Source organism: Halichoeres trimaculatus, unplaced genomic scaffold (genome assembly GCF_033239565.1).
Source record: "Halichoeres trimaculatus isolate MK-OKI-2021-1 unplaced genomic scaffold, fHalTri1.1 fHalTri1_scaffold_18, whole genome shotgun sequence".
Lineage (NCBI taxonomy): Eukaryota > Metazoa > Chordata > Actinopteri > Labriformes > Labridae > Halichoeres > Halichoeres trimaculatus.
The window spans coordinates 19,579,284-19,603,969 of NW_027437196.1; the positions used below are offsets into that span (position 1 = coordinate 19,579,284).

General features: G+C 39.7%; 1 protein-coding gene across 2 annotated transcripts; it reads right to left on the bottom strand.

The window, feature by feature from the left end:
* Window positions 1-107: 107 nt before the first annotated feature.
* pdcd6 (programmed cell death 6) lies at window positions 108-24,202 on the bottom strand. 2 transcript variants are annotated; one of them, XM_074693430.1, is made up of 6 exons: window positions 23,948-24,202; window positions 17,849-17,910; window positions 4,015-4,059; window positions 2,895-3,065; window positions 1,445-1,554; window positions 108-963 (listed from the first exon to the last, which is right to left on the bottom strand). In XM_074693430.1, exons 1-6 carry the CDS (start codon window positions 24,028-24,030, stop codon window positions 865-867), a joined length of 570 nt encoding a protein of 189 aa, XP_074549531.1. In that variant the 5' UTR covers window positions 24,031-24,202; the 3' UTR covers window positions 108-864. The 2 variants fall into 2 exon arrangements, with proteins under 2 accessions (XP_074549531.1, XP_074549532.1); XM_074693431.1 differs by having other exon boundaries at window positions 2,907-3,065; window positions 23,948-24,196.
* Window positions 24,203-24,686: the final 484 nt, after the last annotated feature.

The window sequence follows — 24,686 nt, forward strand, 5'->3', positions numbered from 1 at the left end:
AACTACCGCTGTACAGCAGAGGGCGACATTGAGCTGAGTTGGTGATCCACTGCAATGCAACGTGGCTGTATGGACATGAAAAGTACAAAAACAGACTTTACACCAGATTTTAATTTTTTTAATAAAAGATTTTTCCTTCTTCGTGTTGTTTTTTACACTTTTAAGGCATCATGCACAAAAAATAAGCCATACTAAAGGCATTATGCTTACCCTCTACCAAAAATTATGCTCTAACGTTTGAAGATTTTGTTTTTAAAAATAAGTTTGTACAAATATGGCATGTAAGCTGGCATGTCAGTGAATCTCAAAGCAGAATCTGCTTTCACTGTTTTTGTAAACATGGCTTTGAGCAAAACAGGGCTGAGGAAAGACAAGAGAAAGAGAAAGCATGCTTCAATGTGGGGTTAAAGTTCCCTGAAAAGCATGCAGTCTTAAACTGTATTTACAATGCATCATTTCCTCTCAGCAGAGCTCTTTTTAATCATATCAATTAAAGTTAAGACATTAAAAAGTTTGTTGACAATAACAGACGGACTGACAGACAAAAAGACAGTATGTGTCCACGATATTCCCCCACCCACACAGACATAGCTCAGTTTGGTCATCCAAGAAACACTACAAGATTTTTTTTTTTTTAATACAGCAAGCACTGATGTTTAAAGTCTAACAAATACTAATGAAACCCCTTAAACTGGAGGTTTCTACAAAGTTTTCTTCTATGAATTTGTTTTAAACAGCCCAACCCAGGCTATAAATTGGAGTTAAAAAAATCTTGTAGTGTCCACCATGGCAGACATCGAGAAGGTGCCTGTAGCTTTGGCACAGTTGTGTCCAGTTGTGCTCTTCTGTGGTGACTTGTGTGCATTATACTATATTGAAGACCATGGATAGATATTGTTCATATGAAACCTGGATCCAACCATCTTGGTCTGTGTCGTACCGCCTAAAGACATCCGTCAACCTCTGTGGAAGGAGGGAGAAAATGGTAAATTTAATCAATGATTTACGGGAAAAAATATAATTACAGCAAAAGTATTAGTATTTGAAATATTTCCCCTTTACGTTTGGAAATGCAAACTTAAAAGAGCACAGATATTCTTATTACAGGTCTAAAAATGAGCCTGACCGAGCAGAGCTGGAGGCTGTGGTATTATCATTATAGCCCATCTCATTAGCTCTAGCTGTTAAGTATTTGTATATTTATTTATATATTATCATAAAAACAGGATGCTGTGGCACTTACACAGGAGATGAAATAGCTAAATGGGAAGAAAGTCATGTGTTTCTGAAGTGTGCACCACTTAAATCTCCTGAATTCAAGCGAAGCCTTCTTGTGATCAAACATTTAACTGTTGGAAGGCCTTTATACCCAAATAACACTAATAGCACATCTACAGGGAATGCATGTGTGAGTCAAAACCGGATGATTCAGTCAGTATTTTACCTGTAGTACAATACAGCACTGGATGAAGTCATCGAAAGCAACTTGTCCCTTCCTCTGTCGATCAAACTTCTCTATCAGTGTGCCGTAGAACTGATCTGACAGACGGTAGCCTGCAGACAACAACAAAGACAACATTAACATTTTCCTCAACACAGGTTACCCTGTGACTGACCTGAAACCCCTGCTCTGAAACATTTGGGCTTAAAGATTCTTTAAAGTGTTGCAAAAGCAATAGATGTCAAAGCATTGTCTGCTGCCAACTCAAGGTTGTGTACATAATAAATATCTCCAGAGGGAGAGCAGGTGATCTTACAACCACTTCTGTTTCAAGGTGAGCATTTAAAATGAGTGAGATCAGTTGTATATTTGAACAACCTGAAATACTCTCATAAACATCCTTTCTGTTTAAAGTTGTAGCATGAGAACACTAGGTGAGAAACTTTACTATCAGGGAAGCCATTCTGATTTATTGATATTTGACCTCACGACTGAACAAGTCATTAATTCAAAAAATGATCCTGACACACATCGTGTCATCATAAGTGATTGTTATTGAGCCGTGGATAGGGTGTGTTTTGTGAGGTCATTGGAAAGTTATGAAGGGATTCATCCTCCAAAATGGAAACTTGCATTAACATTAGAGTGAATCCAGGTGTTCTTTGAAACTTTTCATCAATGAGAATAAGCTGACTGACAAATCAATAAACTCTAAATCATAGAGCCTGAGGTGGCGTGGATTTAAAAGTAATTTAGAGTAATAAAATGAATTTTTAGTGGGTAGGATGAAACAGTGAAATTGAGCGCTGCTGAGCTGTAGTCCTTTGAGCTTAGTTAATGCAGGATGTCTGCAAAAGAGGAGGCTGAAAGCAGTAAAGGTCGAATGAAAGTTGTTTTTACTAAACGCTGCCAGACACCAGCCATTTATTCAAAGCACTTACTGTGACTGTAGCTTTGACAAATACATATGGGTTACACCGCTGGATCTTAATTTAAACAAAAGGCTTCAGGGGTTTTACTTTGGGCAGTTTTTTAAAGTGTGAGCGCTGAACACAGACTCACAAAGACAAATGGAAATCAGAGAGGGCAAAAAGCGGTTACACAGATCTCTAAACCCAAATGTTTTCACTCTGATATATAGTTCATGTGAACAGTTGAGGACAAAACAACTTCACTTTTCTACAAAAGTCAATCCTAAAAATCATTTTAATAGACAGATTTTTGTATTTGTCATCAACTGTTTCCACAGCATAACCATGGCATCTTTTATAAAAATAAATGATGATAGTGCATGGAAAACAGCCCATATTGAGATGACAAACTCAAAAGTCTATCCACACAAACAGAGAGGTAATGGTAAGAAACACCCAACCTTTCAAGTCAAAGGAAGCCATTCAGTGAGGCAGCTACTAGCCCTCCCCCATATTCACCGAGTTTAGATATACATGCATACTTTGCTGCTCACCGAATCCAGTCAGCGTCTGTCTGAGCTCGTTCTTATCGATGAAACCAGAGTTGTCTCTGTCGTAGGTCCTGAAGATGTTCTGCCAGTCTGTGATGTACTTCCACACACCGGCAAACTCGTTGAAGTTTACTCCACCTTTATTTTCCCTGTCAAACATTGCTGAGGAAGAGGGGGGGTGGAGAGCATTGTTTAATATCTGTCTCATACACTTCAGCATTTATACACAGTAAACAAACACACACAGACTGTCAGATGTGGACTTTGGCACAGAGTTGGAGCCGATCCAGTGACATAAAGGTAAAGATGTTGTGAGATGTCGTCTGATAAGGCTGTGAGGGATCAGAGAAGTATAAACTCTGCCTCTCACGCTTGACTTCTCCTGCCTGAGACTGAAGAACACCACAAGAAGTAAACTGGTTGATCCCCTCCTCACAAACACTCCACACCATCTGCTGCAATCCAATTACCTCTCAACAAAGGAAGTGTTATCGCAGGATATGCTTCTTGCTGCGGGACCATCAAACAATGGATTTACTGAATGTGGTACAGGAGGAAGGACAGGCAATGGAATTATGGGGATTTATTTTGCAAGTTACACAACAAAACGGGGACACAGTAAATCTGAGACCCTGAGAAAAGACGGGGAACATATTTTTGTCCATATTTGAAGCAACAACTGTAATCTTTAGAGGAAATCCATCTAAAAATGCAGTATTTTACAGACTAACCTCCAGTCAAAGAACTGCCACCCCAGTTCTTAACTGCATTTCAGAGTTTAAAGATTTCAACCTCTACTTCTTATTACAGCTGAAAGTGTAAACAGATCAATATTTAGAGTCTGAGGCAGTTGGCAGCTGCCCTTTGAGGCAAACTTTCCCATTTCCTCCAGATGCTCACTCTCCTCCTCCTCCGTTCATTGACAGCTGCAGGTTTCCACTAAAGCAGCAGTTTCTGAGCCAGACGAGTTTGACTCTGCAATTCAATTCTGAATGTAACTAATTTAGCTATCGTCATGGAGAGGAGGGTAAATAAATAACACACATAGTCTGAGAACAATAGAGGGCTGTGTCTCACTGAATTAGCCACATCACTGTCAGGAGATACTTACATATGATGGAGCGGACCGTCACTGGGTTAAAGGGAGTCCACGTGCCTGGAAGACAGAAGAATACAGGTAAACACAGAGCGGGTGGAACAATTATAGCATCTAAACTTAATCAATATGACTAACAGAGGGTAACCACAGTGGCTATTGTTCTTTGACCATTGTCATTGAAGTTCCACAGGCCATCAAATTTTAGGGGTGGGAGAAAAAAAAAAGAAATATGATGTATCAGGATTTTTTGTTTGACAATATCAAAATCAAGATTCTATGTCAAAAATGTTGTTGTTTTTGTTTTTTTGTTTTTTTCAAATTCAAATTCTTCATCTCAGTCTTTGTTTATAAACTGGTTTGGAAAAAAGTTTCCACTTTTCTTCAGCAGAGGGTGAAATGTTTCTCTCAAAGAATCGCCATTTCAATCGTATCGGCACAAAAAAAAATTGTCTCGGTATGTCATGTCTGTCTGTCAATCTTTACTCTGGATGAATTACTAAGCCCTGGAACAAAAAAACTAATTTATTTTAATTTCAAACTAAACAATCCTAAAAATCCTACAGTATTTTTCTGTATAGTTTTGAAGGATTTGTTTTCAATAAAGACATCTCAGTCTTTGTTTATAAACTGGTTTGGAAAAAAGTTTCCACTTTTCTCCAGCAGAGGGTGAAATGTTTCTCTCTGACTCACATGGGTGTTGAAAAAAGCAAACTAGAAATTGCAAAAATAGTAAAAATGAAAGAATCACCATTTAAATCGTATCAGCACCCCAAAATATCGTAGCAGAATCGAATCGGGAATAGTATATCGTCCCATCCCTATCAAATTTCTCAACGAATAAGCCTCTTATTTATTCATTTATTTATTTATTTATTTATTTATTTTCATGTCTTCCCAGCTGGTCTGACGACACCTCCTCCTACCACTTTTGTTTTTTGAAATCAGTGTTTGAGGTGGGTTTTATGATGTAATCTTTGTCTTGTTATGTCATGTCTGTATTACATGTTTGAACGCCATTAAACTAAACTACTACAAGTACTACTCTTATCATTATTAACACACAATTTTTATTCTGGATGAATTACTAAGCCCTGGAACAAAAAGCCTCATTTATTTTAATTTCAAACTAAACAATCCTAAAAATCCAACATTTTTTTCTGTAAGGTTTTGAAGGTTATTTTTTTACAATAAAGAGAGCATAATGGAAACATTTTGCATGTCTCTAACTTTAAAAAAGGAGCTTTTCCATCAAGTTATTTTCCACATGATGGTTTGAAAAGAACATAATACTACTGATATACGCCAAGTTAAATTTGGTCTTCTTACTTTTAAGAACCGGGTTTTCAAAGCCTCACTCAACAAAAGACTCTGGATCAGATGTTAGAGAACAAGAACAACTGAAGTTTTGAAATCATCTCAGTTTTCAATTAGGCCTTGAAATGAAGAATATGATCTGCTTTCTTCTATTGACTGTTATGGTTAATACTTAAACTAACCCAACTTCATTCATCCATTAGCCTTTCCCACCATCAACTGGTTTACAATTTGGTAGCAAAGCAAATGAGATCCATCCTCAGAAAGACTTCTTACAGAGATCAGAGTCAAAATAAAATAATAATAATAATAATAAAAATAAAAATAATAATAATAATAATAATAATAATAATAATAATAATAATAATAATAATAATAATAATAATAATAAATACACCTAAAGCTTTGATGGTAGCTGTGTTGAACACATAAATTGATATCTTTCATCTGCAGGACAAAGTCTTGAATCAAAGGTGAGTATAAATGTCAGATATATAGTCAGGAAAAGACGGATTGAGCTTTACTTCAGCAGTCTCTTTTACTTTATAGCCTTCTCGCTCTCTAAACTCTCAAGACAGCCAGATTTATCAGTGGATCTAAATCCTTGCTGACTCACCATCTCACTCTATTACACTGAGGCACGACAGTTCAAGACCAGGAATAAAGACAAGTGGGTGTAAGGGTTTGGTGGTGCAAGGAGGAGACAAGACAGAAGAACAAGAGAGCACATAAAAGACAAGAAAGGGGAAGATAAGGAAGAAAGGCAACAACAAAGAAAAGACACAAAGTGAAGAAGAGAAGAAGTATAAAGCGTTTGCAGTTTGGTTTTTGTTGCAGTGACCTGAACTCTCTTTCTACTTTTGCTGACCTCAGATCAATCCCTGCAACTTTATCTGCAGTCCCTAAAACAGCATCTGCAGAATTTTAACACCCCACTTGACGTAATGTTGAAGCTTTTTTCTCACTGTGCTGTTTCCAAGTGGGTTTGCACTGAGAGTCATAAGAGCTTAGATAAGTTTCTCTTTGAAATGGAAAAGCTCATTTAAATAAAAGCGATGCAAGCAAAACAGAAGCTGAAATTATATGTGACTGTCGGTTTGTTTACGTGAAGGTTTTGCTTTTGAAAAAAGTCCCTGTGTGTCCGAATAAAATAAAGGCAGGGCAAAAAGTTTGTAAAAGCTTTGAGCTTTTTGAGCACCAAATGTGAATTTGGAATGAACTGCACTTTGCAAAGTTTCCCTTTTTCATTTCTTTGGTTTGCTTTATTGATGGGTGAGGCTGTCTTGAGCCTTTGGGAGCGTCTGTCTTTGGATCAAAACTTGTGTTCTTTCAGACAGAGGCCAGATTGTCTCACTGCCTTTTAGAGAAGAGGCTGATGTCCCACAGTACCACTATTCTCTTTAATGCCTTGGTTACCTTGAGCTTTGATTACTGTAGCTCTCTTCTCTCTGGTCTTTCCCACAAGCTTCTCCATAAACCTCTACTGGTCCAGAACGCGGCCACACCAGAACCCATTTCACAGCATCGCCCCTGAACTCCCACAGCTTCACTGACTGCTGGTCAAAAATCCCACAGACTTCAAGATTCACCTTCTTCCATTAAAGACCCCACATTAACCCCCCACACACACACACTTCTGTGCTCTCAGACTCTTTCTTTCACACTCCTCATTGTTCCCCAGGCTCATTTAGGTCTTGTACACATATAGCCGGGCATTTTCAAAAACGAATATCCCCCCTTGTTCGTTTTTAAAAAAAATTTTGTTCACACAAACCAGGCAAGTCGACTGGTGAGTGTGTCTCGAAGAATGCCACACCCATACTTGGCAGTGTTTTTTCAGACGTAAAACTCATGTGATCCAATTATGATGAACCTCTGTCATTCAGCGGAGACATTTGAGAACCAGAAACTCTGTTTCTTGAAGTATACAGGAAACCATGAAACTGGAGTTTTCCAAAAATCTTCACTTAAGCGTTTTCAGAAACATTGTTTTCAGGGATGTAAAAGTGCAGTTTGGTGTGGACAACAGGTCTGAACATTAGAAAATATATGCGGTTTCTCAGATACCCTGCTACATGTGGACATGTCCTTGACCTCTGTGGGGTCTTGAGTTTTTGAGGGGTGCCTCCCCATCTCTAAATCTCTCTCAAATCATTTCTAAACAGTATTGTGTACATAATTGTCTATAATTCCAGAATGTAACTTGGTCCTTGATAAAAAAGTGTGTTTTAGTTGTTGCATTTTTAAAGTACCGCATTTTCTGCAGTATAAGGCGCACCTAAAAGCCTTCAATTTTCTCAAAAGCAGACAGTGCGCCTTATAATCCGATGTGCCTTATATATGGATCGATATTGATTAATCATGGCTACCATGTTCAGGGGGAGTCGCCGAAGCGGTAAGACCTGGTAAAGAGAAATTCTGCTAAGTGCTAATGTTCGCTCGCAGGCTGGCCCAGGCTTCTTCTCTTGTTTATTGTCAGAGCAACACAGCGCTCCCCCAAAGGTCTGGCGTGTCAAATGATCTCTGGAAACTGTTTTTGTGGACGGCAGAAACGGCTTCGTCTTTACAGCGCACGGCACAGAAAATAGGATAGGAAAATGTGCGGCTCCGTGTGGATGTAGCCTGACTTTGACTGACTTATTGACTGTTTTGTTGACCCTTTAGCGCAGCTCCATCTAGTGGATGGATAACGCAACACCAGCCACTACTGTAGCTTCTATTCTATGCGCCTTATAATGCGATGCGCCCTATATATGAAAACAGTTTTCATATAGGCCATTCATTGAAGGTGCGCCTCCGAAGCGCCTTATAGTGCGGAAAATACAGTACTCATGTGTGTTGAAAGGCACTAAAAACAAACCCTGTTATTATTAATAGTATTTAATATCCAACCTGTCATGGAAAACAAAGCTTCTGGCTCTAAAAATAGATTTCAAAGACAAAAACCCAGCACCGAGGCTTCAAAACTGTTGTCCAAAAATCAAAGAAGCTGTCTGAGTATGAAGCGTTGTGTACAGTTTTAACTACTCTCACTATCTAATGTTGGCACAAAGTGTTTTAAATATGCTGCTCCTAACTCAACAACCTTCAGACAGATCTGAAACTGCTCCAACTGGTCACTTCAGGGGAGTTTAAATCAGCTTTAAAAGATTAGCCTGGGCTGTTGTTTCTGGTCTTACCCCTGCATTTCGAAAACACGTGGCCTTATTTAAAGAATGTCTTTATTATTCTGTTGTATGTTGATGTGATTTATTGCATTTAATTGTAATTTGTTAGTGGTGAGTGCAAACTGAGAGTGTGGATAGTCTGTAACTGACTGTATGCTGCCGTCTGGCCCAGGTCACTCTTATAAAGATTTAATCTCAAAGAGGCTTTTTAGCTGGTTAATTAAAGGAGTTTATTTTACCACATGAGGACGTGTTAAAAGTCAGCTCCATAAGTGATCATTCACTGGAGATGAGTATACAAAATTCCCCTTGACTTGTTTGTCCTCATTGAACCGATGGATGATTGCGTTCTGTCCCAGTCGTACGCAAAATGTGAAATATTTTATCTCCAATCAGAGTGACACAAGAGAGCTGAACTTCACCAAAGTGTCTGATAAACACTGCTCCAGCATGAGAGCCATCCAAAAATGGTCAAAGGCAGAGAATAGAGAACAAGCTTCGACCTTTGCGGCCACACTGATGCACACTCTCCCCTCACACCAGTAGCTCGCTGTGAGGTCACCGATGAATGCCAGACAGACTGCGGCTGCCCAGCGTGAGATGATCAGTACGGCTGAGGTGTTTGTGTGCGTCCTGTGAGCAAGACTGACGGCCATCCGGCACAATACACCCTCTGTCCAGTCCACACACTGGGCTCTCTGACTAGGAGCTCAACCGCCAGGGGTGAGGCGGAGGGAGGGAGGAGTGAGGAGGAGGAGGGTAGAGGGTGAATATACGAGGTGAGGAGAGAGGCAGGCTGGTGGAAAAACAGAGTGAGCTGACCGCAGCGTAAACAAACACGTGTGATGGAGCTCAGGGAGGCTTTTGTATATGCACAAGGTATATTCAAGTTCACATGGTCATAAATATTTACACATTAATTTACTGTTTTACACATTAAAAGTCGTCTCAGTTAACTAAACTAACACACAAAAGTCAAATGCTGTTTTCCAGAGGTAACGGTTTGAAAAGCTTCATAATTAAACACTCGATCAGGAGGAGCAGATGATATCATCACCACCATCCATCATCTACAAAAGTTTAAAATCTACAAAGAGAGGCAATTTCATTTCTCTTAATAAATCCACATGGTTGGCAGATTATGATGTTTGGCATTGCAAAAGAAGATTTGGCGAATCACTTTGCTCTGCTGTTCATCCTATTAATTCATGTTTCTTACAAATGTGGCAATGGGTATGATAAGATTTTATTGATAACAATGCCCTTATCAATATGGATGGGTACCTTTCACATATGAAATGATACGTTACCAATCCCAGGTACCTGGCAATCAGTACTACTCATCAGTACTAGTTTTCGGTACTTTTGTGTGTTAGTGTGGTAATAAATATAAACTTGTTTAATGATTAATTCTCAAATTTTTTTTAATTTAACATGTTTATTCTTCAACCTTGCAATGCCGTGTTCATGTCCAGCATAGAAAATCGCCTGCTCCTCCACTTGCACAGTCACAAGAAAGCGTTTACACACCCGAACATGGGACTGTTTGATTTTACGTGAATCGGTACACAGTACTACGGATGGAAATTGTTTAGTACCTGTAAACATTTGGTGCCCATCCCTAATTATCGATTCCACTTATTGATCCAATTCTTTGTCACGTCCTCCTGTAAATTTTCAAACAGTCTCCTTTAGAGGTTTTTGGGTCAAAAACATTTTATTGACTTTATAAGTAAATAAACATCCTATGACGCTATTGGTGTTTAACACCATGTGTCGACAAATGTTTTAACATGTTGTTGGTGTTGCCATCTTTGCATGATATTATGGCATTGCACAAATTGAACTTTGTGTTGTTAGCCTCCTTTTTGGTAATATGAAGCCCAGTTTTTGATCTGAGTTTTTGCAGCTGATTGACATGTGACACCAGGGATGGGTACCTTTTACATTTGAACTGATAGGGTACCAATGCCTGGTACCTGGCTATCGGTATCAGTACCCAACAGTACCAATTTTTGGTACTTTTGTGTGTTTTTATGCAGTTATGAATGTAAGTTTGTTTAATTATAAAATCTCTAAGTTTTTCAACTTAACATATTTATTTCTCAATATATAAACCTACAATGCTGTGTTCATGTCCAGTAGGAAAATCACTGACTCTTCCACTCCCTCACAGTCACAAGGATGAGTATCAATGTATCAATACATAGTACCCTTTGATTTTATGTGAGTCGGTACTCTGTACTACAGGCATGGTACCTAACCCAGTATCCATCTCTCTGTCACACATAAAGTGATGTCCATTTAAGGTCCGTCTGCTACGGCGTAACATAAATACTCAACAAGGGAATCATTAAGCTTTAAGGTTAATGATGTTGAACCATTTCTATCCAGTTCTTAAAAGGAAGCAGTTATCAATACCCGACCCTATGTGGCACCATTTAAAAAAGATATAAACAAGGTTTATTATGAAGAAGCAACTTTACAAAAAAGAAATAATCTACCAAAAACAAATACTCCTACTTTTTTGTGTTATGTTTAAAAAAGTGAGATTATTTTCTTGGATTTGCTGAAGACTGTTCAAAGCATGATACATTTAAAAACACAAACTCACAGGAAAACAACCATCCACATGGTTTAAAGAAAAGCAGCACTTCACGAGCAAACAGATCATTCTGGGTTTGTTAATTCTCGCTAACAGTCATGATGTGTGAGAGATTAACCAGCAGGGTAGACACAAGGGATCTTATCACTCATACACAGCATTGTTGTCACACACCACATGCTGAAAATGACGGTTACACCGTCTGTGAGTGCATGAAGCATCTCATCTAGTGCTCAGATAAAACAAACACTGGCAGAGAATTCCAGAAATGCAGACTGTCTCTGGAAATCTCTGCTGACTGCTTTGCAGCACTACATGTGTGTAACCCGGTTTTAACGAGGGTTTCTTGTGTACCAGTGTCAGGGTGAGAGTTGTTAAGAGAAGGTTTTTTTCTTTTGAGTCCTGCCATTCAGCCGACTCTGCAATCTGCGCTTTAGCAACGAATCAGCAATTTTGGTGCCTATAAGTGCTCCTACACACTCAAATAAATAACTCAAGGAGGAGTATAAATCTGTGTGCAGGAGAGTGGGGGAGCTGCAGCATGTTGGTTAGATGTCTTTTCACTGCTGAGTGAAAGTGAAGCCAAAAAATCCCGTATTTATAGCAGGCGGCTCTCACACACAACATGGACATAGACATACACTTCAGCAGCTCAGTGCCAATCTGTGTCTCATCAGGGAGGCTTTATTGTCACACCCAAAACTGATATATAGAGATGCTGAGAGGGAGGGGAAGAGGGAGGGAGGGTAGAAAAGAAGAAGTGGTAGTTAGAGAGGAGGCATGAGTGAGAGACAAAGAGGGGACAAACAGACAGAGGACACAGCAGGAGCTGAGTCTCTGCCATATCCTCCTGAGGAATGTGGACAGAGGAGAGGAGAGGAGAGGAGAGGGGAGGAGAGGAGAGGAGAGGAAAGGACATGAGAGGAAAGGAAAGGAAAGGAAAGGAAAGGAAAGGAAAGGAAAGGAAAGGAAAGGAAAGGAAAGGAAAGGAAAGAAGATATTCAGAAAAGAGAGAAAAGGAGACATGAGGAGAAGAGAGGACAGGAAACATGATTAAAAAAAAGAAGAGGAAACATGAGAAAAAGAGGGAAAAGGAGACATGAGGAGAGGAAACATGAGGAAAAGAGAAGAGAAGGGGCATGAGGAGAGGAGAGGAGAGGAGAGGAGAGGAGAGGAGAGGAGAGGAGAGGAGAGGAGAGGAGAGGAGAGGAGAGGAGAGGAGAGGAGAGGAGAGGAGGCAAGGCTTCAGACCAATCTCAAAGTCACCCAGTCTCTTCAGTCTCGTCAGTCTTGTGTGTAATTGCATTATTTTCTAAGTAACATAAGCAAAACCATAATCTGCTGGAGGAAGAGATGATGACACTCTCATAATTGAGTTTGTTAGACTGAAATAGTGGCATCACTCCACTTTATAAAGCCTGCCATCATTTGATAAAGGGATCCTTTAAAATCGCATCTGGAAAAAAAAACTGCATGCAAAGGGAGGAGGATGATTTTAGAAATGTTAAAAAGACAGTCGCTGAAGCCAGAGGACTTGAAAGAAGAGATATTAAGAGGAGAAAGCATGCAGCACACACAGAGGAACCTGTTTCACTCTCCAGCCTGCTAAGCCCTGGTACACCCTGCACTTTGCTGCCGTGGGGAGGAAGACTAAAGGAAGAGAGAGGAAGAAGAGGAGGAGGAGGTAGATGACAAAGATAGAGGTCAAAGGGAGCAGCAGGAGCACGGCTGACAAAGCTTGGTTGATGGTGCGAGACTGAATGAGCAGCAACATTGGCGTGGTCAGTAGAAACACGACGGACACACAGGGGCGGGCAGGATGTGCTGCAGTGTGTGTTCAGCCTCACTGGCTCTGTTTCATATCACACTGAGCCCAGGGAGTGAGCGGAGACTGGACTGGGAGACATGCTGCCCATACGAGTACCAACACAGCACGATGCAGATCAAACCAGCCCTGACAAAAACAGTGACACGGAGAAGAAATCTCTGAAAACAAAAAGGCATCGGACCGACTCTGAGAACAAATGTGGACAAAACGCATTAATACAGAGACAAACACACATTTAATGCATGCATGCTCAAACACACACTAACACACTAATCAGTATGCTGAGCCAGAGCCACTGTGCAGCCTGATAACAGCTTCTTTCACTGCTGCTGGCTCCAACACTTTTTTTCCTCCACCCTCTGAAGTGCCCAGAAAAAAATGAGTTTCTGAGAGTAATCTGTTTCTAAAGTCTTTGAAAAGCTGCCTGAGCAACTCAGCCGTAAAGTCAGTGGGGAACACATTATATTTTAATGAGAGGACAAACATCAACCTGTGCTAGAGTTTCTGGGCAAACCGTTCTCTAAATACACGTCACATTAATCACCACCGGATGTCAACCTTCCTGTCTCACTGTGAGCAAGGTCAAAAAGGATGCTGGTGCAGCGCCGGGTGCAGGTAGGGAGGCAGTATATTCTTCTCAGTGCAAGCAAGAGTAAAACTGACTTCACTCAGAGCTTCACCCTGTATCATTTATTCAACAGCGCTCCTCACACTGCCTCGCTGAATCACAAGTGTACTTTTTTTGTTCACAAGGCCTGATGGGAACTGAGCCTTAATCCAGTTCAAATCTTCCTCCTCCTCCTGAGCTACAAGGACCAGGAGTGATGCAGCTTCTTTAGCAGGCAGCTGTAAACCTCATGTTCTCTCTCTGGGGCTTTTCATGATGATTTTTGGTTATTTCCATTCAGATGAAATCCTGTTCTGCAGTAAACAAACTCCACCTTGTCTCCATTTCATTCACAAATCTGTTATCTGGTTCCTAGCTGCTGCTAAACCAGTCAATCAGTGGATCTGTCAAGCTGAATTTAAATTGTAATGACAGTTTTTCTTTTAGTGTAACGAAACAGTTTTTCCTCAGTTTTAACACAGTAAACATGAGGACCATATGAACATCTAAAGTCTCTTATCTGACTTTCCATGACAACTCACTCCTCACTCTTTTATCTAGCGGTCCATCACTGAGTTGTTTCCCGAGCTCTTTGGCAGTTCTCTGAAAGGAGACAGTCTTGAGTTGTGACAGGGGATCTTTGAGGAAACCTGGCTCTGGCAGTCCTTTACTGACAGACACATCCAAATTGGATCTGTTACTGATTGGTCACTATTCCTTAAGGAATGTTTTGAAACTTAACCTCTTTAGAGTGAAGCAAATTCCACATTCTGCATCAACACGACAAGGAATCTCAACAAAAAGGTAGAGGTGTCCCAGTCCGATATTGATATCGGATATCAGTCCGATATCAGCAAAAAAAACAAGTATAGGTATCGTATCGGAATGCATCTAAAATCTCCAATATAAGCAGTTTCTGTTACCCATTGGTTAATAATAAAAGGGCCAGTTTTTCCACATACCTACTGTTGCTGACTACTGTTCTTTGTTTGAGTAATGTCACTTAATCAAGCCTTTTTCTAACACAACAGACATACTACAAAATAAATGATAAAAGTATGCATGTTTAATGCTGATATCGTATCTGATGAATATCGGTATCGGCCAATACTCAATGATGCAGTATTGGTATCGTATGGGAAGTGAAAATGTAATATCGGGACATACCTAATTAACTCTGAAAGTGTTACATTAACACTGAATTTTGATTTAATGGGACTGTGAGGACTGTATCTGATAAAACTGGATTGCAGTGACACCTTTGTCCCCGGACTCCCGTGTACACTGTCTTGAAGACACGTCTCTCAACTAGGGATGGGTACCTTTCACAAATGAAACAATACGGTACTGTTGCCAGGTACTGGGCAATTGGTATCAGTACTCAATGGTACCAATTTTTGATACTTTCTTGTGTTAATGTGGTAAAAACATAAATTTGTTTCATAATAAAACTTATGTCCACTAGGGAAAATCGCCTCCTCTACCGCTCACTCACAGTCACAAGGCTGCGTTTAGGTATCTAAACATACTACCTTTTGTTTTTATGTGATTTGGTCGGTACTTTTGACAGAATTCGGTCGGCACCTATAAAAGTACCTAATTCAGTACCCATCTCTACTCTCAACAAGGCATGTGTTTGTTTTGGAAATGAATAGAAATCATATCTTCTTTTTAACACTACTTTTCTGTGCTGTAGACAACTTTTTACCAGATACTACGCAACAAGCTGATGTATTTATCAACAGTTAGGTAAAGCTGTTGTTTGAAATGTGACAACAAGCAAAATTTGCAAGTGTACACCATAGTTTAGTAGCCGGCTATATTTAGCGCAGCTGGTGCTCTACGACATGTTGTAATGTTAGCAAATCCTCGTTATGTCCTGCCAGTCGTCTACCAAGAAGAGCTAATATAACCTCACTTTTCATTTTATTGATAGACTCTCAAGTTTGAACAGACCACTGCAGAATAACTGCTGCATGTTGGTTAGAATAACCATTATAACAAACAGCTCAACCCATGTTTTAGCCTTTAGCTTGTGCTATATCACTCTCCCGTTTAGCTTTCTTCTGCACTCCTGTCATTTTTCTGTCCGACATTTAGGCTCCAGTGTCCACAACAAAATGACTACTACACTACATACCACCTATTTCTATCAACAATGAAGACATCTCCAATACATAATCCTTTAAACTCCTTGGGACACACATCAATAACACACTTAAATGGAAACAACACGCAAATGAAACGTACAAAAAAGCCAACAAAAGACTCTTTTCCTCAGACAGCTCAAAAAGTTGCGGGTCACACACAACATTCTTCTTCAGTTTTACACTGCCATAATTGAAAGTATTCTGACCTCAGCAATAATTGTTCGGTATGGGAACTTGGACAGCCACTCACGCACGAAGCTACAGCGGATAATTCATAAATCATCCAAAATCACTGGCCACTCACTCCCATCCATAGACACACTGTATCAAAGACGCATCACAGAGCGAGCAATAAAAATCACCTCAGACTCAACGCACCCTGCCCATCATTTGTTTACACTCATGCCCTCTGGGAGGCGCTACAGGTCATTGCGAGCAAAGTCAGATAGGTTTAAAAACATTTTTTTTCCCCATAGCCATACGGACATTAAATCACTCACTTGAATAACTGTAACCATATTTGTGTGTATCTGTATCTGTATTGTGTTGTGTGTGTGTTGTAATGTGACTGACACTGGAATGTCAAGCATGAAGTGCTGTACCGAAGACAAATTCCATCAACCCTGTTGTGTGGCCATTAATAAATAATTCTGATTCTGATTCTGATACTACAAAATTAATCACAGGAATCGTCTTCAGCAGAGAAAAACAGAGATCTCTCTTCTCAAAACTTTGTCAGCTGGCGTGGTGTTGCCATAGAGACTTCCACATGCTGTGAATCAATCAGGTCCAATCAGGGAGCTAAGAAGTAGCATTTCTAAATTACCTTTATTGGTGCTGATAATTTAAAGTGTGGATTACGATCATACATACATCCAGCTGGGAGACTTTTTTAAGATCACTAAGAAAGTCCTCTCCGTCACTTTACACTGTTGTAAAAAAAAAAGTCTCAGGGCTAGAAATAGAAATAGAAACTTAAGCACACAAAACAAATACAGGATGTATGTTGTTCTTTGTGCACAGACGTTGGTTAAACAAAGTGGTTGAAGAGAAAAAACAGCTGCTCTGACAGTGATAACTCTGAGCCTTTATTAGCTTCAGTACACAGAACCAAGAGCCTTCATGCCTTCACAGCTGTCCGTAACGAGGTATGGATGTTGCTTCAGTGAGCAATGCAGAGGCAGGGACATGTTTAAATGTCTCTTAGAAAATATATTTAGTCTTCTCCTCTCTTCACATTATCTATGTTTTCTGTCTGTCGCCCTGGTGGGAGAGATATGCTACACAAAGGACACAGAATGGAAATATGGAAGAGTTTTAGGGGACTTGGGATGTACTCTACTGTGACACTTAGTGAAACGCAGATGTTGTTGTTAGGGTAAGCAGGAAAAAAAGCAGTATGAAAGTAATCTAAGAAAGTAAAGTTCCAATCTGCAAGGGGAAAAATGCATCACGAGTTTCAGAATCATCATGTTATCGACGTGTGCCAGTGTGAAAACCTGAGGGAGCTATACCACAGGGGACACAACAACTCTGTGTGCCTTATTCAAAGTACATCACTGAGCAGCTGCAGCACATGTAGCTGAGCAACACACCTGAGCAGACCAGGGACCAGCACGAGAACAGCTTGACAGTGTTGTGTTTCTTGACCTTTTACAGTCACTGTAATAAAGAAAAACTTCAGGATCCTGCCCCCCAAACATCTTTCATGCTGTGATCCTCAAGTAGTGGTTCTGTTTGGACTGAGGAAACCATGACACAAAAAGTGTCAATCATCACAGTGTGCTGTCATCACAGAGAAGCCAAGACTGCCAGAAGTAATCTCTTTGAAGCTATATGCTGGTAAACTCTTCACCTGCCTCTCTGGTGTCCAGGGACAACATTAATTCATCTTTGCTCAGTTCACCTGCCACCCTGGGATAAAAATAAAATCACAATCCATTTTCTGCTTTGGCTTGGCAGTTGTTTAAATCAAAGAGTGGCTGAGAGCAATGGTGTGTAACAACTAGATGAGAGAGAGATGGAGGGAAGAAAGGAGGTAGAGAGTGATAAAAAGTGAGAAAGAAAAGGAGATAAGAGGGAGAGGAGATAGATGGCCAGAAATTATGAGATGTTAAGGGAAAAAAGAAAGGAGTGAAGACGGGAGTGGCAGAGCAGTCAGACTCTGATACGTACCATTCGATAAGGCCTGCTGCAGCTCTGAGTCTGATATCACTCCACTCCGGTCCTTGTCCACCCTGGGGAAAGAAAACACAGATTAGATACTGCTTGCATTAACAACTTTACACACCCACACACTCCAACACACAATAGGAGCAGCATCACCACTCGCCAGCAGAAACTTTATCCGCTTGAGCACGAGCCCGTTTTTCAACAGTTTATGGGGGATGAATGGAGTCCTGTGATCAGGACACACAAGGCGGTGTGTATGCTCAGTGCTCCCCTGAGACTGGACAGACGAGCTCTGAGTGTGTGTTTGTGTTGATGTGAAGACGGCAAAGTGAAACTGAATGTTTGCAAATGTACTCATCACTTGTCACGCTACCAGCATGGTGTCCGCTGGCAGGTATTTCAGACATTTTTACATATTTCTGGGTTGAGATGTAAAACCAAAACCAGAGTTCAAACTAGAAAAGCACTCAGAGAGCGCAGATCTCTGCCAAACATACTGAGATTTTCACGCAACACTTCAGTCCTACTTTAATGTTATACTCCCTTTCAGCAGACTGTCTGCTACAGTTTGGTGTTAGTTGCAGGTTTGTATGATAATTTGTTTCCTGACAGTGTTGAAAGTTATGATGACGCAGAACATATTTCATATTCAGGATCTTAGTATCCAGAATATTTTCAGGATCTGGATTGTACTTTTACACATGTTAGAAATTGTGGTGACCTTGTCTTGTATTGTTTTGCAAAGCAATCTGACCATTTATTGTGGAGTGTACACATATGGTGAAAACATCCTTATCTCACAATGATAAAGAATCCTTTAAAAAGATCCTGGGTCCACACGGTGATCTGAATCACCTCCAAAATTTAATCACTTCTTCCTTATCCCATTTTGAACATTTCCTGAAAATTTCATCAAGTTGGTTGAGGTAATTACTTTAGGCCTGACAACAACAAAACAAAAAAGGACTCATTATTCTTGACTGTTCACTTATTAAGACAATAAGGACAGAACGACTCCAAATAATCTCCAAGACACAAAAAAAAAAACTTCCAGAGGGTGAAATTCATCCCAAATTGTGAATAATGGGTCACTGATTTTTAATATCGAAGCTGTCACTTTGATCTGAAATCATTACTCAATAAGTAAACAACTACTGTAACATGTCAGGTAGAACACATTAAAATACCATATCTAGATGTTTAGAGTCATCATCATATTGCATTTCCTTTCAAATGAAGCTTCATTCATTCAGTTTGTAATAATGAAACACAGAAAATACAGAAACATCCACACTCAGAGCTCTGAATCCGAGAGGTTTTCTACGTCTGTGCTCAGTAAGAGTCAGTAATCTCCTCTCACAGCAGCAAATAACTGCAGTTTTCCTGTGGTTATTGATTCTTATAATCACTTGGCTGCACCTTCTTTAAGTGAGAGGTTTGCTTTTAATGATGTGGCGGGATTTAAACGCAGATTTCTAAAAGCTGAAGAGCATACCTTTCCAGGGAGGTGACGGCATGCTCGCTGACGGAAAAAGAAAGGATTAAAAAGCCACGCTTAAGAGACCAAAGGTGGAGAGATATGAATTAACTTTAAGGTTAGCAGGAGAAAATATAAAGCATCCGGTCGACCATGTGTGTGTGCTCATGCGTCAACACATAATGGGTTGAATAATCACCTCCTAACTGGTGTGGGTTTGTGTGTTGTGGTCAAGGTTATAATAGTTAACTAAAACAAAACTAAAAACGACAACTAAAATTTAAAATACATTGCAGTTAACCCAAACTGATAAAAGCTAGAAAATAAAATAAAAACAATGAGTAAACTAAAACTGTATCTTGTGTCCACAAAACTAACTGCAACTAACCAAAATAAAAGACAAAATTCCCTTAGTTATAGTTTTTGACAATATTAATAGCCTTTAGGGTTTAAATTAATCCGACACATTTTCCCAACCAATTTTATGACAGTTTTCGGCAGTTGTCAGGGCCGTACAGCACCATCACAGCGACACACTGGAACGTGCTTGTTTACTGCACTGATTGGCTGTGCGCTGTGCTGCGATAAAACGTAGTGGAGCAATGAATCAGAGCATCTGTAATAGTTTCATTTCATGTGAGTCTGACTTTATTGTTACAGAGTCCAAGTTTCTAATTATTGAAGGTCATATTTTATTGTTTTATATAATTTATGTTTTTATTATTTTTATTTAATTCTTGTTAACATAATTTTATATAATTTATGTTTATATTTTTATATTAAATTTATATTATTTTTTGTGTTTAAGGCAGCAGCCAACAGTTCAGTATCAGCATTGACTGAGCAGTGAGCACTATGTTGGACTTGAAAATAAACTGTATTACAAAATATTTACTCTGACCTTTTTGAATCCTGCACCTGGTTAATAAGGTATGAAAAAACTAAAACTAAACTTAAACTAAGCCTTGTTGCAAAAATTAAAACTAAATAAAAACTAGAATGCCCGCTCCAAGACTAAATAAAACTAAACTATAATGGCAAATCCAAAACTATTTTAACCTTGTGTGGTGCGTCCGAAAGTGGATTTTTTTCTTTAAGTTTTATCAGAGTTAGAGTGGAACTCAGCTGAGAAACTCTTTAAGAATATGTCATCCTGACCAACATCCAAAGGTTTTAGGTCATGGAAGAAAAAGATACAAGCATGAGGGAAAACCCCGCCATAAAAAAGCAGTCAATTCTAAAAGCCAGCAGAGTGTTTGACTGTTACTCAGCACTGACAAAGCCAAGAGTCTTTCACTGAGATGAAGAAACATAACATCAACAAACTGCTGTGACACAAACACTAAGTTCAGTGTGAAAACAGCTTAGTCAAACATCCACTGACTCAACTGTTCCTTAGCAACCTGCCTGACCCAACCTTCCCATACAGATCACACTGCACAAACACGCTCTGAATACCAGCAGGGAAAAAGACAGAGGGGAGGAGCCAGGGAACCCCCAAGAGGAAAAAAAAACACAGAGGTTAGTATTATGGGCTGGGTTTCTGCTCCCAGCTGTGACGCTTTCTGTAAGCTCATTTCTTCATGTGTGGAGCCATGTGTGGCTGCATGTTCTCTTCATTTTCACCTTCCCCCAGCTAAATAAAGAAACAAACATATGGAGACTTGCTCTCACCATGCTGGTATAAATGAGAGCTTTGTCACAGGGAAGTTGAGGGGTTGACTGGTGCAGGTAGAAGAGGAACCCAACCTTTACCAAACACTGACTGATGAACTCAAAGAAGAGTGTGTGTAAAAATGAGCGCACCCCTTTTTTTTTCCATGGTCCGTTTACTGACTCAGTCACTGCGCCTCAGGTGAAGTTACTTCACGAGGACTTTTTCCTAAAGCGAGCTGAAAACATCATTAAACCTTTCTGCCTGCAGCACAGTGATGCATCTGGTATTCTCATCTTCACACTTTAAAACACAGAGTTTGTACAAAAAAAGCAGGACAACATAAAACTTAGTAACTCTTCTCAGTTTTTCCCATGTCTCAATTTTTCCTACAGAGCAGTTAGGTTGGAATATGTGCTGCTGAACAAAGCATGGCCTACTTTCCACAAAAATGTTCCAAAATGAAGGCTATGTAACCATGGTACATGAGCAGTACACTAAAACTTCAAGACTGAAGCTGCATTTTCCAAACATATGCTCCTTTTTGGAATTTTTCAGTAAAAGCTAAGCTGTATTTTAGAGCTGAAACGATTCCTCAAATGATTTGAGGTACTCGATTATAAAAAATACTCGAGTAATTTTCTCCGCCTCGAGGAATCGTTTAATTTTAAAGAAGATCAAAGAGTGGTATTTCAAATAGAGCTGAGGCCATATTAAGAGAGTTTTCAGATCCCTCAAGCTACCTCTTATACAAAATAGCAACTAGCAACAAATCTAGCTTCTTTTCTGGAGTTTGGAGACTAATGGGTCATTCTACGAAACAGGTGCCATTTGGGTCCACAACATTTGATGAGATGTACAATGCACAAAAAATGTGTCAAAGTGTGTTTGCAGATTTTGGAACTACCAAAGTAAGTGCTCTTATTGACATGCTGTATCAGAAAATTTCATTTCTTACAGAGAAAAATTTTCATTTGAAAAACAACTGCTCTTTAACTAAACAAAAATGTATTTTATCTGATTACTCGATTAATCGATGGTATTTTCAGTAGAATACTCGAATACTAAAATATTCAATAGCTGCAGCCCTACTGTATTTTACATCACATATGGGTCTTTTAGCAGTTCAATAGTCAATTTTCATCAGTGATGACATCATTAGCAGAGCAGATGTCCCATGTTTCTGGATAAACCAAATTTCCATCTCAACAGTTTGTTCTCTTTCACATCTTATGTCATTGGTTTTCTGGTGTTTTTCTTCACTATGTATTTTGCAGATGCTCTGTCTGCATATTCTTAAACTAAACCCAAATCAAGACCTGAATCTCTTTTTGACTCCAGACTCAAAACACTTCCGCCGTTTAATCATCATTTTCTTCACACAGACAAAACAAATGCATTAAATTCTGTGTGATTACATCAAAGTGATGAAAAATAGGATCCAAAATCTTAATTTGGAAGCAGACTGAAGCGTGACTGCAGTGTCATTTTTTTCATTTTCTGTGCCAAAGAGGGAGTGAATGAAACACTCCATTTACTGCTGTGACAACTAGACAGAGACAACTGAAAGTGTGACTCAATGAATGGATTACCAAACACTGCTGGCCGGTGAGTCATGTTGAAAAAGTGCGTGTGTGTCACAGAGATCAGGAGGCCTCCCGCGTCAAGTATGCTCTACTGACTCTGATCACATGACTGAGGGAATTCCAGCACAGCTCTGCCAGATTTTCACCAAGAGGCAGCAGATGTTGCAGTGTGAGAGATGCTCATCATGAAAGTCCTGTGTTTGAACAATATTTGTGATCCCTCAATATTTGTATGAATATCATAAGTAGCACTGTTAGCGTGGCTGTGAATAAAACGTTGGAATATCCAATTAAACGATAAGAAACGATGAAAAGGGAAAAGACGCTATGTGTACTTCCGTCATGATTTCTTAAGGGGGGTTTAGCACCACTCATAAATAATTTGTAAAGAGTGCTCAAAGCCTTGTATGCATGCAGCATCTCAATGATGTGAGAAAGCAAAGCAGCAGGGAAGAATTCTCTGCAGTATTACATAACTCTATAGCTTACTACAACCAGGGGCCAAAGCATATCATCTGTTTCCCCCTCAGTCTACTCTGGTGACCTTAGCTGCTGACACACTTTTGACTCAGGCTATGCTGAAATTGATGACAATCACTGGTTGAACGCTGCCACTGATCCTATAATCTCGACTCAGATGAAGAACTATTCATACTGTTGTTGTCATACTTTTGGGACCTTTTCATTATATTCATGCCACTGTCTCATACATACCCACGCATGCACACACTGCGTCATACAGACTCACATCTGTCAGACTGTATCAGGAAACCCATTCTTGAGAGGATTTATCAATATTGACTTGTTCTCACAGAGACAGTAAACGTATTCATTCATAAAAACAAGTTCGGACAAACCCTTATTTCTTATACACAACGAAACTAACGAATGGAACAGTTTTTTTGCTCAGAAAACCCCGAACACAAGCTTTCAAGGACTCCTGGAGGTCCTTGGACCCTAGTTTGAAAACTCTTATTTCCAAGAAGCAGTGCCCTGGTTGAGCCATATGCTGGCTTCGACTCAGTTACAATGACTCTATGAGGGGAGTAGCTAATCCAATCTATCACAACGTGACCAGCGAAGAGACGTGTTAAAGCTATTAGATATGTATACATCTGCACTGTGCAGTTGTAATTTCAGGAAGCGCTACAGCTGAGAGGTAACCTTAGATCTGACATGACCACTCTCCAATGCGGAGCACTGCTTTTCGACAAAAATAGTTTCAAGTATCTAAGAATAAAGACGAGCTGTCAGGAAAACAGTGACACCACTACCCAGCCCAACCTTCTCTATTCCTCTCGCGTTATGAACGACAGCAGTTCTCACTGCAGAGAGGAGTGAGAGACGGGCAGGCAGCGCGAAACAAACCGCCTTTCCTCACTCACCTCTGGAAGATATTCCACAGAAAACCCTGGTCCGGGGGAGCGTTGATGTGCGGTGGGGCTTTGTACGGGCTGTGATACGCCATTTTAAAGGGAGTGCTCTTTAAAATTGTTCTATTAAGGCCAGCAGCAGACTGCTCTTCTTCCTGCTGTAGTTTCTTCACAGGGCAGCTTCAATCAGACTCCACCACCCGACGATCACGCTGCTGCCTGCCTCCTCGCGCACAGAGGCGTGGCCAATCATTCACCACTTCCCATAAGCAGGCTGACGTCACATTTCCTCATATTTTCCTCTCCTAAAAAGAGTAAAAATAGAAACAGGCCACTAATACTACAGGAAAAACTGAAACTGGAATTAAAACCGTTTAAAAAATCACTAATATGTATGAATTTTAAGTCTAAAAAACAGCAAAATAAAAATGTTTGTATATCACAACTTACATTACACTGAGTGAAGTATTTTGTAAAGTTGATTGAAAACAATGAACTACTTTGTTGCATTTGATGCAGTAGTTGTAAAAATCCATCAGTCACTGTATACTTTAAATGGTGAAGCAAAACAAACATTGGAAATTTAAAAAAAGAATGAATCATCATTGTTATTTTTTTTTTATTTTAAATATTATTTATTATACTGACTAATCTTTGCCATTGATTTAATCAGGTTGTAAGCTGCAATAACTGAGTGAGACAAAGTCAATTTCTCTACCTCTAACAACTTAATTTTTTTTTTTTTTTTTTT